The sequence below is a fragment of the Entelurus aequoreus genome, linkage group LG24, assembly GCF_033978785.1.
Source record: "Entelurus aequoreus isolate RoL-2023_Sb linkage group LG24, RoL_Eaeq_v1.1, whole genome shotgun sequence".
Classification (NCBI taxonomy): domain Eukaryota; kingdom Metazoa; phylum Chordata; class Actinopteri; order Syngnathiformes; family Syngnathidae; genus Entelurus; species Entelurus aequoreus.
Genome location: NC_084754.1, coordinates 28,720,409 through 28,737,216, shown reverse-complemented (window position 1 = coordinate 28,737,216; position 16,808 = coordinate 28,720,409). Strand labels below are relative to the sequence as shown.

The following is a 16,808-nucleotide window of genomic DNA, read 5'->3' as shown; positions in this document are numbered from 1 at the left end:
GTTAGCTGGACTCTGTTGACACCGATCACATAATACCAATATTCCGTCATACATCTTAGCCTTGGTTTATTAGGTACGATGTATTCGCTTGCATTGAATAAGGCTGTGTCGAGCACAAATAGAAGACTTATGAACTCTACCTAAAATTTCTGTCCAGCTCTCCTCAGATAGGGTCACTATTAAGTCACCCTCCCAAAGTGATTCAAATGAATTCAGAGATTCAGGGCGTAAATTAAAAATGTTATTTAAATACATGTAATTGATCATTTTAAAGTCGGAAGTGGTGTCAAAAACGAATCTAAAACTGTGTGAGTCAGTAAGTTTGGAAACCTGGGAAAAGTATTGCGAACAAAACTGTGCATCTATAGTTGTCTAAAAAAGTATTGATCAGGGAGAGAAAATGTATCACAAAGTTGCCAGAAAGAAGCAAAAGTGTTGTCAATGTATAAATCTTTAATGTTGTTGATCCCCAGACTTGACTATCTTAAGAAGGCACTATCAACAAGAGAGGGAGGGAAAGCATGGTTAGCAGTGATGGGTGCAAGACTAGGAATAGTCTGTAAGCCAAAATAGCGCTTAAACTGAACCCAAATTCTGAATTAGGTTTTTACGATTACATTTTTCGTCAAAGCTGAAGTAGAAAAGAGGGTGGCAGAGTGAACCAGAGCCCTAAGAGATACTGGTTTATTTAAAGTTAGCCTCCATAACCAACCATATTAGAGGGGGTTCAACTGCTTCATATTGCAGCCAATATTTAAGAATTCTAATGTTGGTGGCTCAGGGACATTTAGCTTTTAACTGGCCAATAGTCGATATCAAGCAATACTTGTTTTTCTTCTTTTTTTGCTGATATCGGACCGATTTCAATATCAGATTTGGACACTTCTAGTGTATGGTATAATGTATGTTCTGTTGCATACCTTATTGATCTTGCCATGTATTAAATCTGCAGCTGGATTTACAACATTGTACAAATGATAATGTCTTATCTTCACAATGTTGCTTTTTATTCAAAGGGCAAAAGTCATCCCCACGCTGCTGGCTCTTAATACCACAAAGTATCTGAAAAATGAGAGGGAATATATGCCCTGGGAGTCAGCTCTGAACAACTTGGACTTCTTCTACCTGATGTTCGACCGCAGCGAGGTTTATGGTCCCATGCAGGTGAGGCCTTCATTCTGTCATATGGAACACAACACGACGAAAAGTGGTAGAACATCTTCCCAGAAAAGTGGACCCGAATAAGGGTGTAAAGGGGAGACACCCTATTCCATTTTTCCTTTAAGAACCAAATGTCCCAAAACTTTTGCCATTTTGAGTGTTCTGTGTGTGCACATCACAATGTTATGTCCTCAATGTTTACAACATTTGTAAAAATAAACTCTTCTTGCTTGTTTCAGAACTATTTGCAGAACCAGGTCGTTCCTTTATATAAGTATTACAAGACCATGACAGGAAATTGGGCAGAAGTACCAATAGGGCATATGGACCAGTGAGTAAAGATTTAATTTATTTAGTCCTTTGATCCTGCAGAGAGTAATAAGAAATAGATTCCAAATTAAAGTTAAACATCACTTAATCTTTTTATATATATATATATATATATATATATATATATATATATATATATATATATATATATATATATATATATGGCCAGACACACTCAAGTTATGCATTGGTAGGAATCTGTGATCCTATTTGAATATTAAATGTTTTGATTAATAGTATGCTTAATGTACAATATTGCTGTCTACATGTTTCTCCTTGTAGATAATTGTGATTCACAATTATCTACATATCTTGTTGATATTTTGCCCAAGGCTTACAATATCATTGTATTATGGCAGTGCAATAATTTATTTCATGTACATCCATGTACCTCAAGAAGGAGAAACATGTAGACAGCAATATTGTACATTAAGCATACAATTAATCGAAAATAGGATATTCACTAATATACTCATAATTTTGCTACGAGTACAGTTAGATGAAAACGTAAATACGATTTTTTCCAAGTGTAGCTAAAAAGACGTTGATAGCTATGTTGACAGTACACTGAGTGACTATATTGTCTACGACTGTAACGTACATCTTAGTTGTAATTTTTATTACCAAATTTGGAGGTGTTGAAATTGCCATGTAACATTGCTAATACTGATTAGTAGCATGTCTATGGCAAATTCAATGTAAATTCGATTGAGCTAGTGTATTTTTACATTACTTTTAAGTGCCTTCTTCTTGCTTTGTCTGGAATAAGGTATCATTACCTAGAGGCAGTTTGGCTGAGTCAGCTCTGAGTGCCTAAATGCTTGTTTACCGGCCAGGTGCTTGCAACCGGATGTGACGTCACATGCAACGACGATATCAAAGTATGGCACCGTTTCATTTTACGTGAATCGGTACCTAGTGGTGCCGACAGACTTTGGTCGGTATCTGTAAAAGTACAACATTTGGTAGGCTAACGCATCCATAGTCCCTACCCATGCCACAACTTTACATTCTAATTCTAACATACCGGTACTCCAATTGTTAGAGTACTGAACGTGTTAGAGTCTAAGACAGGGGTCGGAAACCCAAAATGTTGAAAGAGCCATTTTTGACAAAAAAAAATAAAAAATCTGTCTGGAGCCGATAAAAATGTAAAAAGTCTTATATAAGTGCTATAATGAAGGCAACACATTATGTAAGTGTCTATATTAGTTATATTAGCCTACTATCAAAATGAATTTAAAAGTCTTATATAAGTGTTATAATGAAGACAACACATGATGTAAGTGTCTATATTAGTTATATCAGCCTACTATCAAAATGACTGTGTGTCGCAGGCTGACACAAATCTTCGTTGACAGAAATGTTGAAATGTAATATTTATTCTACACATTTTTACAACATTGGAAAACATTAGTAAAACACAGGCTTCTCAGAGAGTGAGATAACTGAAATGGCTGTCTTAGAATGGCCAAAGGTATAGATGTGTGTGCCCAAGTTCAAGGAAACGGCAGGCTGTCTTCTTCGAATGGATTTATAACAATCTATGCAAGCTGGGTTACGTTTGCTGTGGTCTGGAACAACATGGCACACAAACAACTATCAGAAATGCAGCCAATATTACATACAGATAATATATCATGAGAAATGCAAATATAAATTAAATACACAGAGGACATAAGTACAGGAAGTTATATGAGCTCAAATATACCTGCAAACGAGGCATAATGATGCAATATGTACATACAGCTAGCCTAAATAGCATGTTAGCATCAATTAGCTCGCAGTCATGCATTGACCAAATATGCCTGATTAGCGCTCCAACAAGTCAATCCCTCCATCCATTCATTTTCTACCGCTTGTCCCTTTTGGGGTCGCGGGGGGTAACAAGTCAATAACATCACAAAACTCACCTTTGTGCATTCATTCACACACAGCATAAAAAGTTTGGTGGCCAAAATGAGTCAAAGAATGAGTGGCATAAAAAAATTATTTCTGTGGCATCGTTAAAGAAAGTTGTACATGTAAACAAACTACGTTGAGTTCAAGGACCGCCAAAATTAGTAGGACAAAACGGCGCTTGCCAAATCCTCTCATCAGTGAAGCATGTTTAATATAAACAGTGGGATTTCCAACAATTAAGAAGGTTTGTGTCATGTTTGTTGTCCGACAAAAAACATATTAAAACAAAAATATATATTTTTCCCCCATCTTTTTCTATTTTCATACATTTTTGAAAAAGCTCCAGGGAGCCACTAGGGTGGCGCTAAAGAGCCCCGGTCTTAGATGTTCTGTATCATCTTCAGTGCGACTGTGCATTATCCTCTCAATAGTGCAAGAACAGGAAGTTAATCGCCTTTGCTTCTTCCTGCAGGTACAATCAGGTGAATGCCATCAGTCTGGCGTGCAGAACAGGTCTTGAAGAATGCCAAGACCAGACCAAGAAATGGTTCAAGGAATGGATGGATACTAATATCAACCCGTACGTGATTATTAATATGATGGAGTCCTTTAAGCCAGTGACTTTTGTTCCTGAGGCAATAAAGGTAATAATGAAAGGTTATCTTTTTCCAGGATACACCCCAACCTGCGTTCCACCGTGTACTGCAATGCCATTGCAGCAGGGGGCGCCAAAGAGTGGGCGTTTGCTTGGTCAGCGTTTGAGAAGGCCTCCATTGCTATCGAAGCGGACAAACTCCGAGCTGCTCTGTCCTGCACAAAGCAGCCTTGGCTGCTCAACAGGTGGGTGATAATAAACACTAATTACACAGGGCGCTACCGCAGTATTACATGCACCAACACTAACACGATGCTGTGTGCTCAGGTACCTTGAGTACACGCTGAATTCCAGCAAGATCCGAAAGCAGGATGCCACCTCCACCATGGTCTACATTGCCAACAATGTGATTGGTCAATCTCTGGCTTGGGACTTTGTCAGAGCTCATTGGTCATACATCTTCACTCAGTGAGCACCAACTACTACTTTTTTTTTTTTTACTCAGCATCACAAGTACCATCTTTCACGATGCAACAACTTTTAGAACCTTTATTTAACCAGATAAGAAAACCCATTGAGATCAAGATCTCTTTCACAAGGGTGACCTGGCCAAGAGGTCAACAGCACATGTCACAGAGCAGTTTCAAAATAAATACATTAAGACATACATTTTAAAATACATAAGAGAACTGTAAAACAACAGAGATTTACATCTTTAAAAACACAGGCACTGTGCAAACGTCTCTCGCTGTTTGTCCCTCAGGACAGAACGGAAGGCTCCAAATGGAAGTAGTTCTGTAAGTTTCAGTTTTGTCTGCAATTCATTCCATGCCATAGGGGCAGCAATGCCAAAAGCTCTTTTGCCAAATTCAGTCCCTACATGAGGAACAGTTAAAACATACAAATTGTTAGAACGTAACGCGTAAGAGCTGCTTTGTCTTTGTAACAGAGTACACAAGTATGGAGGTATTAAACCTAAAAGAGCCTTATAAATTAAAGTCAGCCAATGTGTGTATCTGCGTGCACTCAATGAAGATAAGTCTGACTTCATATACAGTTGACAATGGTGGGTGAGACTACGACAGCCAGTAACAAATCTTAGTGCTGAATGAAAAACAGTGTCCAAGGACTGGAGGCATTTAGATGAAGCACTAAAATAAAGCACGTCTCCATAATCCATTACAGGCAAGATAGTTGCACGGTCCAGAGTAAAAGCTTGCCTTATCTGCATGACCTATGAAATGTTCTCACGGCTTCAGTCATCACAGTCCATCACGGTGTCGCACATGAAAGCTGAAAGGCACTTTTACTGGCACTGCGTTTATTGTAAGGCTTGTTGTAATTCAAACGTTACTCTGCTGACTGTTGCTGTCAGACCCTCATAAAACAAACAAGGTCAAGTGAAGTGTTCGATTTGAAATCGAGCCAACGGGATGAAAATATGCTACTTTTTGAACAGAATATATGTACCCTTATGGTAAATGGTAAAGAGTTATACTTGTATAGCGCTTTTCTACCTTCAAGGTACTCAAAGCGCTTTGACACGATTTCCACATTCACCCATTCACACACACATTCACACACTGATGGCGGGAGCTGCCATGCAAGGCCCTAACCACGACCCATCAGGAGCAAGGGTGAAGTGTCTTGCTCAAGGACACAACGGACGTGACAAAGTTGGTAGAAGGTGGGGATTGAACCAGGAACCCTCAGGTTGCTGGCACGGCCACTTTTCCAACGGCGCCACGCCGTCCCCAATATATATTTATCTAATAATCCCTTACCGGGAAACCATTGGTTCAAACATTATTACAGTTTATGATCAAATACAGTTGCGGTTTCACCACATCACAGATTTTTTAAGAGCATATTCTATAACATTTTTGGCCTGAATTAAACATTTTCAAGCGTACAAATAGCTAAATGAACTCAATATACCAATACGACAGTAGTATTGGCCACTAGAGGAGACGGAACTAATCAATATCGTGGCCACTGATTGGCTCAGCCATTCCTATATTGCATTAAACCAGTGTAACTTGTTGTTTCATGTCTAGAGGGCTCTAATGATGTTGAAAAACCTATTTAGAAGGTAGTAAACTGTTTTTTTTTTTGCTCGAGTTATGAAAATATTTGATTCATAATGGTTGATTTCTGCCAAGTGGAAATTAATTTATCGTTCATGTCAGGAACCAATTAACAGCGTTAAACAAGGGAATTACTGTATTATGCGTTTTCAAAACTTTGTGTACCTATCATTACATTTTAATAATATAGCAAATATACAGAAATCGTATTTCATGATTATTGGTAGAAAGCAGTGGCGTGTACCCCGCCTTCCGCCCGAATGTAGCTAGGGTAGGCTCCAGCACCCACCGCGACCCCGAACGGGACAAGCGGTAGAAAATGGATGGATGGATGGTAGAAAGCACGAGGTTCTGTGCTGTGCAGCATCCAAAATAAAGAAAAAGAAAGCATTGCATGTTGAATATTAATTAAATAATGCTGCAAGTATTAAATAAGGGATAGCAGACTATAAAAACAATTTGTTTTTGGACGATCATTGTTAGCGTTTTAATGATTAATACATTGTATAAATGAGTAACAGTGTATTATGATCATAACCATGTCTTTTTCAGGTACGGTGGTGGATCTTTCTCCTTCTCCAACCTCATCAATGGAGTCACCAAACGCTTTTCCACAGAATTTGAGCTTCAGCAGGTGAGATACACTCCCACAGATCACGCACAAACATGTGTCAACATACACACAAATTGCCATTATTTGTCATACTCGCACACTTTGGCACATAAATGGTATGACATTTGTGCTATTAAGAAAGGCAGTAACTTAGCGTAGCATTTCTTTTGTATGAAAATCGCTGTATAAATAAAGTTTTATTTAATTTGATTTAAATAAATTGGCAATAAAGGAGAACAGTAATAAATAATAAATACAAAATAAAATAAGGTGCTAACAAGAGGAAGGACCGAGATTAGCTGGCTAAAAACTGGCCTGCCCCCAGTGGAGACGAACTGAACAGTCCATTTGCGACTGATTTAATGCAGGGGTCCCCAAACTTTTTGACTCGGGGGCCGCATTGGGTTAAAAAAATTTGGCCGGGGGCCAGGCTGTATATATATATATATATATATATATATATATATATATATATATATATATATATATATATATATATATATATATATATATATATATATATATATATATATATATATATATATATATATATATATATATATCAGTGGTGTGCGGTGAGGTTAATGTCTGGTGAGGCACTGACTTCATCACAGTCAGATTTACAAACATATGAACCCTAAATAGTATCTTATTCACCATGTGATTGGCAGCAGTTAACGGGTTATGTTTAAAAGCTCATACCAGCATTCTTCCCTGCTTGGCACTCAGCATCAAGGGTTGGAATTGGGGGTTAAATCACCAAAAATGATTCAAGGGCGCGGCACCGCTGCTGCCCACTGCTCCCCTCACCTCCCAGGGGGTGAACAAGGGGATGGGTCAAATGCAGAGGACAAATTTCACCACACCTAGTGTGTGTGTGACATTGGTACTTTAACTTAACTTTAACTTTACACTTACAAACTGTAGCACACAAAAAAGCACATTTAATAAAAAAAAAACGTTATTATGGTCTTACCTTTACTTATAAGTGCGGGAACAGTGGTGTTCGTGTTGGAAGAGTTGTGAATGAATGAAATATGAAATCCGTGCTGCAGTCTGCAGGTGTACCTAATGTTGTGTCCCTGCGGTCGTTCGCGGCTCCTCCAGCGCGAGCATTGTTGTTTTTGCACTTTTTGGCTTCTTGTTAAGTGACTTTTTTTGGGTGGATTCGGTCTTGCACGTGGAGGGTTTGGGCGTGGGCTTTGGTTGGTGTGGCGCTCCCGTCGGGCGGTGCATTCTGCGGCAGAGGTGCTTGGCACCAGGAGGCGGGGTTATGAGACGAGCCTCACACAGTGTGTCTCCACAGCAGAGTTTTATGATCGCTCAGAACAAGAAATACGTTACACGCATACAGTTGTTGACAAAATACACTGTACATTATATACCTCAGCTAACTAAACTATGGAAATGTATAATATAATTCATATAGCAATACGGTCTCACTGCACAGCAGGCCAGCAGTTAGCCGAGTCATTGCGCACAATCCATGTTGAGGCACGACTGAGTGACGTGCCTCAACTGACTGCTGATCACCGCACCGTCTCTTCTCAGTATTTGAACGACAAATGTGAAAATAAAAATAAAAATAATCTAAACCTGGTGAAGTTAAATGGAAAATAGCTTTAGTATAATCACTGGATACATATAACAATTTATTTAATTTTTTTTTCTTTTTACTTTTTTTTTTCATATATATATATATATATATATATATATATATATATATATATATATATATATATATATATATATATATATATATATATATATATATATATATATATATATATACACACATATATATACATTGTCTTTATAATCCGTTTTGTCATTTAACATCAATTGACATTGATGTTCATCAACATTTAACATTGTCACGTTATCGATGGGAAAATTCATTTTTAGACAATATGATTTGCCTGAGCGGCTAGGAGACACCGAGAGTAACAAGCGGTAGAAAATGGATTAGGGCCGGATTTTGGATGCGGGGGGGGCGGATCCGGCTCGCGGGCTGTAGTTTGGGGACCACTGATTTAATGCCTTGAAAATAATACTAGTGTGAGTGGGGGGTTTTTTTAGCAAACAAGCAGTCCTCTAAAATAGATTGTGTTATTCTGCTCAGACTTAACTTTATTACAATGATAACATGATTATTGCTCTTTATTTTCTATTACAGCTGAAGCAGTTCAAAGCAGATTATGCCGAGGTTGGTTTCGGCTCCGGGACTTTGGCAGTGGATCAATCCATCGAGAGAACCATCGCCAACATGAAGTGGATTGCAGAGAACAAGAACAATGTTCTAAAATGGTTCACAAATGAATCAACCCACTTGTGATGCCCTCATTTTCTTTCTTATGTAAAAAAAATAAAAATAAATTCTAATCATATAAAAAATGTTGTTCGATAGAGTAAGTGTACATTAGCAAAAAATAATTCATATACATGAATCTCCTCAAACACAATCTTACGTATTAAAATCAGTCAGTAAAAACAGCTTAAATTATCCACTGAAATACTTTTCATATTCAATAAGGTAGAAACAGCAAAATGTGCACTTATGAACCAAGTGCTTTGAGTAGCACTTGACATATAATTTGTAATCAGTTCAGAGTTCATCAGGGACATTAAAATGACCAACTTTTTTAGAGGCATTATTTATTATTCTCATGTATACAACGTGTACTAAAGCTTTTCTGGTTTTGTTCAAGTTCCTGCTAACATTCTTCAATAAATGCATTTACATTTACTACTTTTTCTCTTTTCCAAACTAAAATATTTAACTTCAAACAGAAAAAAACAAGTTTTTTGGGGGGTTGTTTTAATAAACAAAACTATATTAGAACGCACACACAATTCACAGAAACAATACAAAACCATAGCTTATAGGTAAGATTAAAATAGGATATGAAGAAAGAAGCAAAAAACAGTCTGTAGTCAGTCTTTTTTTTTTTTTTTTTAAACTTTAGTTAACCAGGAAAAATCTCATTGAAATTAAAAACTTATTTTTCAAGGGAGGCCTGACCAAGAAGCATCAAAGTTACACATAAAATTAAAATTCGCAGTCACATTACATGTTAAAATGACAGGATGGACATCAAGTAAAACAGGTACAAATAACTAAGGCAGCTTCAAATGCTCTCCATTTAGATTGAAACGCATTTAAGGTTAAAAAGTCAGCTTCCAGTCTCTTTGTAGAGTGTTCCAAGCCCAAGGAGATGCATAGACAAAAGCTTTTCCCCCCTGCTCTGTGCAAGCAAAAGAGACAGAGAGCAACAGCTGATCTTTGGATCTCAGTACATAAGAGTTTGTACTTCTCTGTGTAATCAATGTACAATAGGGCAATAGTTCTAGGAGAGCCTTGGAAATGAAAGTGTACCAATGGCACTGTCTTCATACGAGTTATTCTAGTAAAAAAAACAACAACTGCAAGTTTGGAAACAAAATCCCTTTGCAAAATTCCCCTTAAACGCAATTTGAGGCCTCAAAATTTAAAAAAAAGACAGTGAAAGAGAGAGACAAAGAACACTTCCAGATCTTTATATCTGTCTTGAGAAGGTGAGGAGAGAGGAGGGGTTGGGCAAAGTGGCATGTTTTTTGGAGGGAGGGGGAAGGATGAGCAAAAGGCAGACTATCTGATTGTGATGAGGGGGAAAACAGGAATGTTTTGGTCAAACCTTGGGAAAGGCAGCAATAAAGCATCAATCACAAAAGAAGGAGAGTAACCTTTGACCAGAAAAGAAGTACAATATAAATAAGTGATCTCAGAATTAGGGATGATGTTTGATAAGAAATTATCAAGTTTGAGCCCATTATCGAGTCCTCTTATCGAACCGATTCCTTATCGATTCTCTTATCGAATCCAGATAGGTTCTTGTATATGGAAAAAAACACACAATATTTGGTTTAACAAAAGCTCACTTTTATTATATAAGAAAAAAATCAAATCTAATAAATAAATAAATATTGAATGTTACCCCCCTAAAAAAATAAAATAAAATAAATAAATATTGACTGTTGTTACCCAAAGTATATTAAGTGGGGTTTTTCAGAAAACAAATATATACAGTAACACAAAAACAACCTGTCTCTTTCTTTCTTTTTTTCTTTCTTTGGTTTATTTCGAACATGAACACACTTACAGCATAATACATCACCCAATTTCATATAATTTCATTTTACATCATGCCCCAAAAAGGAGTAGGAAGAAGCAAAGCTTATTTAATCCTACCCATTTCCCACTTCAGAGCGTTTACAAATATATAGAATCATTTACTGACCTTTTTATATAAAATATCTCTGTGAACACTATAGGTGTATAAATAATAATATATTGTTAAATAAAATCAGTCCCTTGGGCACAAAACTGACAATAATACAGCTCTCCAAAAAGTGCACTTCTGCTGCTATTGGAACATACTAACTACAGCTATTGGAACATACTAACTACAGCTATTGGAACATACTAACTACACACACTATGACACTAAGAACGCAACAGTCATCAATCAACAATTCTTCTTCAAAAAAATGAGCATGTCTGCTTTTTCTGGATCAAGTCTGACCCTCTCTTCGCTAATTGTGTCACCAGCGGTCGAAAAAACACGTTCACTTGGCGTGGAACTAGCTTGGACACACAGATATGTTTGAGCAAGATCATATAGGAGGGGCAGAGTGTCTCTCTTACCAAACCGCCTGCATGTTGGTGCGAGGAAGGCCTCTGTACACCAGTATTTCCTGGTCACAGCAGGTGAACTCTGGCTGTCATCATCTGAAAAAGGATAAGCGGATAACGTTAACATTATCTTAATTCACATCTTCATTTCAATAATGAATAAAGCAAAATACGTCCTGGGCCAAAAATCACTTCACATTCTCTACTGCTCGCTAGTATTACCATATCTGAGTTATTGTGCAGAAATGTGGGGAAATAACTACAAATGTGCTCTACATTCGTTAACCGTGTTACAAAAAAGATCAATTAGACTGATACATAATGTTGGATATAGAGAACATACAAACACTTTATTTGTTGAGTCAAAAATATTAAAGTTCGATGATTTGGTAAAATTGCAAACAGCTAAAATTATGTACAAAGCAAACTATAACCTGCTACCAAAGAATGTACAACAATTCTTCTCAACTGAAGAGGAGAAATATAACTGTGGAAGTCTCTTGCTTCCGGGTTCTCTGGACCACCAACCATGGACATGACAGCTGCATTCAGGGTTTTGACTATTGTTTTATTCTTCAATAAAATGTCCTGGTTGTCCATTTCAGCAATATTCACTTTGCTCGCTCACGCTCGCTCTGTCCCCACCTGAGCACACAAATGTTTTTTATTTTGCTTTTCAGCAAACGTCTTTTTGGAATCTGTCCGCTTTGCTCTCTCTCTCTCGGTGTGCTCTGCCATCCACCAACCAACCACTCTTCTTCCCGACTGCTGCTTTTAACAGAGCGACAGGTAATCAGACAAACACTCTCAGCTGTGTCGCTAATCTCGAAGCCGGTCCTGACACATCCCGTTTTGCTGCAGGTCCGCAGGCCACGCCCCTCACAATAACCTTAGAGGAAAATGTAATTTAAAACATTTGTATGCACGTACAACACTTAGAACCTTTAGCATATCTGTATGTGGAATTAAATGATGGAATGGATTAAGTAAAGAAATTAAACATTGTACTGATATGATCCAGTTTAAGAGGTTGTTCAAATGAATAGTGCTTACAAAGAAGAAGAATTATGATAAATACTTTCAACCTTATTGTAATAAGATATTCTTCATCTCAGTATATTAATAATAACTTAATTAATTAATTGCATATTACAAAACTGTTGTATATACTAATTCACAGATATTTTATTATAAAAAGGTCAGTAAATGATGTATATATTTGTAAACGCTATGAAGTGGGAAAGGGGTAGGATTAAATAAGCTTTACTTCTTCCTACTCCTGTAAAGTGAAATGATATTAAACTGTGATGTATTATACTGTAAGTCAATCAATCAATCAGGGGCGGTATAGCTCGGTTGGTAGAGCGGCTGTGCCAGCAACTTGAGGGTTGCAGGTTCGATCCCCGCTTCCGCCATCCTAGTCACTGCCGTTGTGTCCTTGGGCAAGACACTTTACCCACCTGCTCCCAGTGCCACCCACACTGGTTTAAATGTAACTTAGATATTGGGTTTCACTATGTAAAGCGCTTTGAGTCACTAGAGAAAAGCGCTATATAAAATAGAATTCACTTCACAAAACTGTTGTATATACTAATTCACAGATATTTTATTATAAAAAGGTCAGTAAATGATGTATATATTTGTAAACGCTATGAAGTGGGAAAGGGGTAGGATTAAATAAGCTTTACTTCTTCCCACTCCTGTAAAGTGAAATGATATTAAACTGTGATGTATTATACTGTAAGTGTGTTTGTGTTCCAAATAAACTAAAGAAATAAAGAAAGCACTAGTTTATTAAACAGATCTGCAAACTCTGGAGTGGTGTAGGCTACAAGATAACGTTAACGTTTTTAGACACATACAAAAAGGCTCACGTTAAAGTTACTGTTAGCCACTGACTATGCTTAGGTAACGTTAGTCTAGCTAACATTACTGCAGTCCTGGTTGACATAAGAGGTAACGTTACTACAAGTGAGCAGATATGGAAATTAACCGGCAACAGTTAATGTTAGTTACTCACCGGCGTCACCGCCACTGTAGCTGGGACTGGGGCAGCTGGCAGAAGAAGAGGGGCGTTCTTCTTCTTCTCCACGTGTCGAAGACATGAGACGGTTCTCGAACTCTCAGGTTATGTGCAGCCTGAACATGTTTCAACATGATTGTTGTGCTTCCCCCTTACACGAGAGCGAAGCTTGGCAATAATTGCATATTGCCGTTTCCTCGTTGTATTTTTTTGTGAAATGAAGCCATGCCTTGGAGCGCTTTTTCCGGTCCATTGTTTTTCCTGCTTTCCTTATTTGCGCCTAATGACTGAGCTACGTGACGTCATTTCTTGTGATGTCCCACGGGGAATTTCTTGTGGGACGGGATTCGTTCCCAGGGATTCGAATAAAGAACCAACTCTTTTTCTTTACTATAGTGGCCTCGATAATGGGTACTGGTTCTCAAAAAGGGATTCGAGTCCACGGAATCGGTTCTTTTCTTATCGAACAACCGGTAGAACCTGTTTCGAACATCATCACGCAGTAGGGGGATGTAAAAGTGTCTTATATTTTAGACACAATACAGGCCCAGGCAGTTAAAGGGGAACTGCACTTTTTTTTGCCTATCGTTCACAGTAGTTATGAAAGACAAAACGACGGATGGATTTTTTTTTTTTTTTTGATGCATTCTAAACATTAAAAAAAGATAAAATAAAAGTCTGCTTACAGCGGAGCCAACGGGAGCTCCACTATTTTGCCCATAAAATCCAATAAATAACCATTCAAAAAGCACCAACAATACTGTATTTACATTTTGTGACTTGAATATTAACGTAGTATTACGCAGACAAATTATTTATACTATTTACATCATCGAGTGGTTTGCTCTTTCCTCGCTTTCTCTATCTTCTTGTTATGTCGTAATTATCCTCCGCTGTTGCCATTTCTAATATAAAGTAGTGTAAAGTTCTTACTTATATCTGTCAGTAAACTCGCCATGAAAGCGCTAAAACATACCGGTGAAGTGAGTAGACATTATTCACCCAAGGAACTTAAGTTATTAGAGAGTTCCAGTCGGACGGTTTTTCACGCGACACATTTATGGCGTTGTTGTTGCACTCGTGAGCCTCGGATGAGGAGACGCTGCTCCGTTATTGATTGAAGTAAAGTCTGAATGTTATTAAAACAGTTAGCTCCATCTTTTGACACTTTTGCACACCCGTCCCTGCACGCTACACCGCTACAACAAAGATGACGGGGAGAAGACGCTGCCGAAGGTGAGCCACGTAAATAAGACAAAATGGCACATCCTGAAGAGACGCTCAGAAAGCGGCTTGAAGATGATCTGTAAAACATAATCTATGCATTATTTTGACCAAAGATCCACCATCACATGTTATGTAGACCACAAGGAAGTGTTTTCAATTTAGAAAAAAATAATAATAATTCGACCCTTTTAATGCGCCTTATCGTCCGGAAAATACGGTATAACTTTAACAGGACATGCTATTGAATAAATAAATCATGAATTCACCACTTGCTGCCACTTTTTCGTCTGTACTTTTAGTTTCCCTTTTTGTTGTAGTCTGTCTTTATCTTGTTTTGTGTTGTTTACTGCATTTTAACTCCTTCTACCCAGAGTTCCAGTTTTCACCTGCTGGGCGGAGTCATGAGACGTGTCCTGCTGGCTTCACTTTGCCTTGGCCTTACTTAATTGCATCCTTACAGCTGGTTGGCATTTTTCAATTTCAACTCCCTGGTTCTTTTATACCTGGTGGTATTGCTGCAGTTCCTAGTTTTCCCAGTTTATGCTAATCTTGGCAGCTGACAGTGCCATCCAGCTTTGGGTTTTTCGGCTTGGACATCTTGCAACTCCTACCTGAGTTAGTTTGTGATTTTCAGCTGTTTTTTTCTCCACCAGGCTTATTTGTTAGTTATTTTGTTATCTCCCATCAGAGGACTATATATTTGATTACTGTTCATCAGTACATAACTGTTTCACTCAGTTTTTTTTAACCATAGGGCCCACAGTTGGGCCACAAGCACCTCCTAGAGGGCCATTAAAGCACATGTGTTTCTCACCCTTCCCGGTAAGGTATATTCAGGTGTACTGGAGAGGAGGCTACGCCGGATAGTCGAACCTCGGATTCAGGAGGAACAGTGTGGTTTTCGTCCTGGTCGTGGAACTGAACTGCTATACTCTCAGCAGGGTCCTTGAGGGTGCATGGGAGTTTGCCCAACCAGTCTACATGTGTTTTGTGGACTTGGAGAAGGCATTCGACCGTGTCCCTCGGGAAGTCCTGTGGAGAGTGCTCAGAGAGTATGGGGTATCGGACTGTCTGATTGTGGCGGTCCACTCTGTGGCGGTCCAGTGTCAGTGCTTGGTCCGTATTGCCGGCAGTAAGTCGGACACGAGGGTTGGACTCCGCCAAGGCTGCCCTTTGTCACCGATTCTGTTCATAACTTTTATGGACAGAATTTGTAGGCGCAGTCAAGGCGTTGAGGGGATCCGGTTTGGTGGCTGCAGGATTAGGTCTCTGCTTTTTGCAGATGATGTGGTCCTGATGGCTTCATCTGGCCAGGATCTTCAGCTCTCACTGGATCGGTTCGCAGCCGAGTGTGAAGCGACTGGGATGAGAATCAGCACCTCCAAGTCCGAGTCGATCTACGTTCCCATCCTCACCTATGGTCATGAGCTTTGGGTTAAGACCGAAAGGACAAGATCAATCAATCAATCAATCAATCAATGTTTATTTATATAGCCCTAAATCCCAAGTGTCTCAAAGGGCTGTCACGGGTACAAGCGGCCGAAATGAGTTTCCTCCGCCGGGTGGCGGGGCTCTCCCTTAGAGATAGGGTGAGAAGCTCTGGCGTCCGGGGGGAGCTCAAAGTAAAGCCGCTGCTCCTCCACATCGAGATGAGCCAGATGAGGTGGTTCGGGCATCTGGTCAGGATGCCACCCGAACGCCTCCCTCGGGAGGTGTTTAGGGCACGTCCAACCGGTAGGAGGCCACGGGGAAGAGCCAGGACCCGTTGGGAAGACTATGTCTCCCGGCTGGCCTGGGAACGACTCGGGATCCCTCGGGAAGAGGTGGGCTTCCCTACTTAGGCTGCTTCCCCCGCGACCCGACCTCGGATAAGCGGAAGAAGATGGATGGATGTTTGTCAGCTGTGATCCGTAGAAGCCACAGCTGTACTCAGTTGTAATTCACTTTTCCACCACTTGCGGCAGTAATGCCAATCTCAAACAAATAGCAGAAGTCTGTAGCTAAAGTAATAGAGATGTTTTTTCAAGTGCAGAAATTATGACTAAGGTGTTGAAGCTGTAATTTCATTTGCACTTTGACTTTATTGACAGTTTAGTTAAAAAGCATCCAACATCCGCTGGAAGAGGATCCCAGACTTCTCTCTCCCCAGCTACTTCGTCCATCTCCCGAGGCGTTCCAAGGCCAGCTGGGAGACAGAG

At 39.1% G+C, this 16,808-nt stretch overlaps 1 protein-coding gene across 2 annotated transcripts in view; it reads left to right on the top strand.

Moving 5' to 3' along the window:
• Positions 1-9,528, top strand: part of LOC133641430 (aminopeptidase Ey-like) — a 37,597-nt gene extending 28,069 nt beyond the window's left edge. Inside the window, exons 15-21 of one of the 2 annotated variants that reach the window (XM_062035158.1) lie at positions 1,017-1,164; positions 1,401-1,492; positions 3,866-3,973; positions 4,066-4,233; positions 4,316-4,456; positions 6,628-6,709; positions 8,865-9,528. In XM_062035158.1, coding sequence (XP_061891142.1) covers positions 1,017-1,164; positions 1,401-1,492; positions 3,866-3,973; positions 4,066-4,233; positions 4,316-4,456; positions 6,628-6,709; positions 8,865-9,023 — 898 coding nt within the window. In that variant the 3' untranslated portion in view covers positions 9,024-9,528. The remainder of the gene's footprint in view (positions 1-1,016; positions 1,165-1,400; positions 1,493-3,865; positions 3,974-4,065; positions 4,234-4,315; positions 4,457-6,627; positions 6,710-8,864) is intronic. The other variant, XM_062035159.1, reaches the window with a different exon arrangement.
• The last annotated feature ends 7,280 nt before the right edge of the window (positions 9,529-16,808 follow it).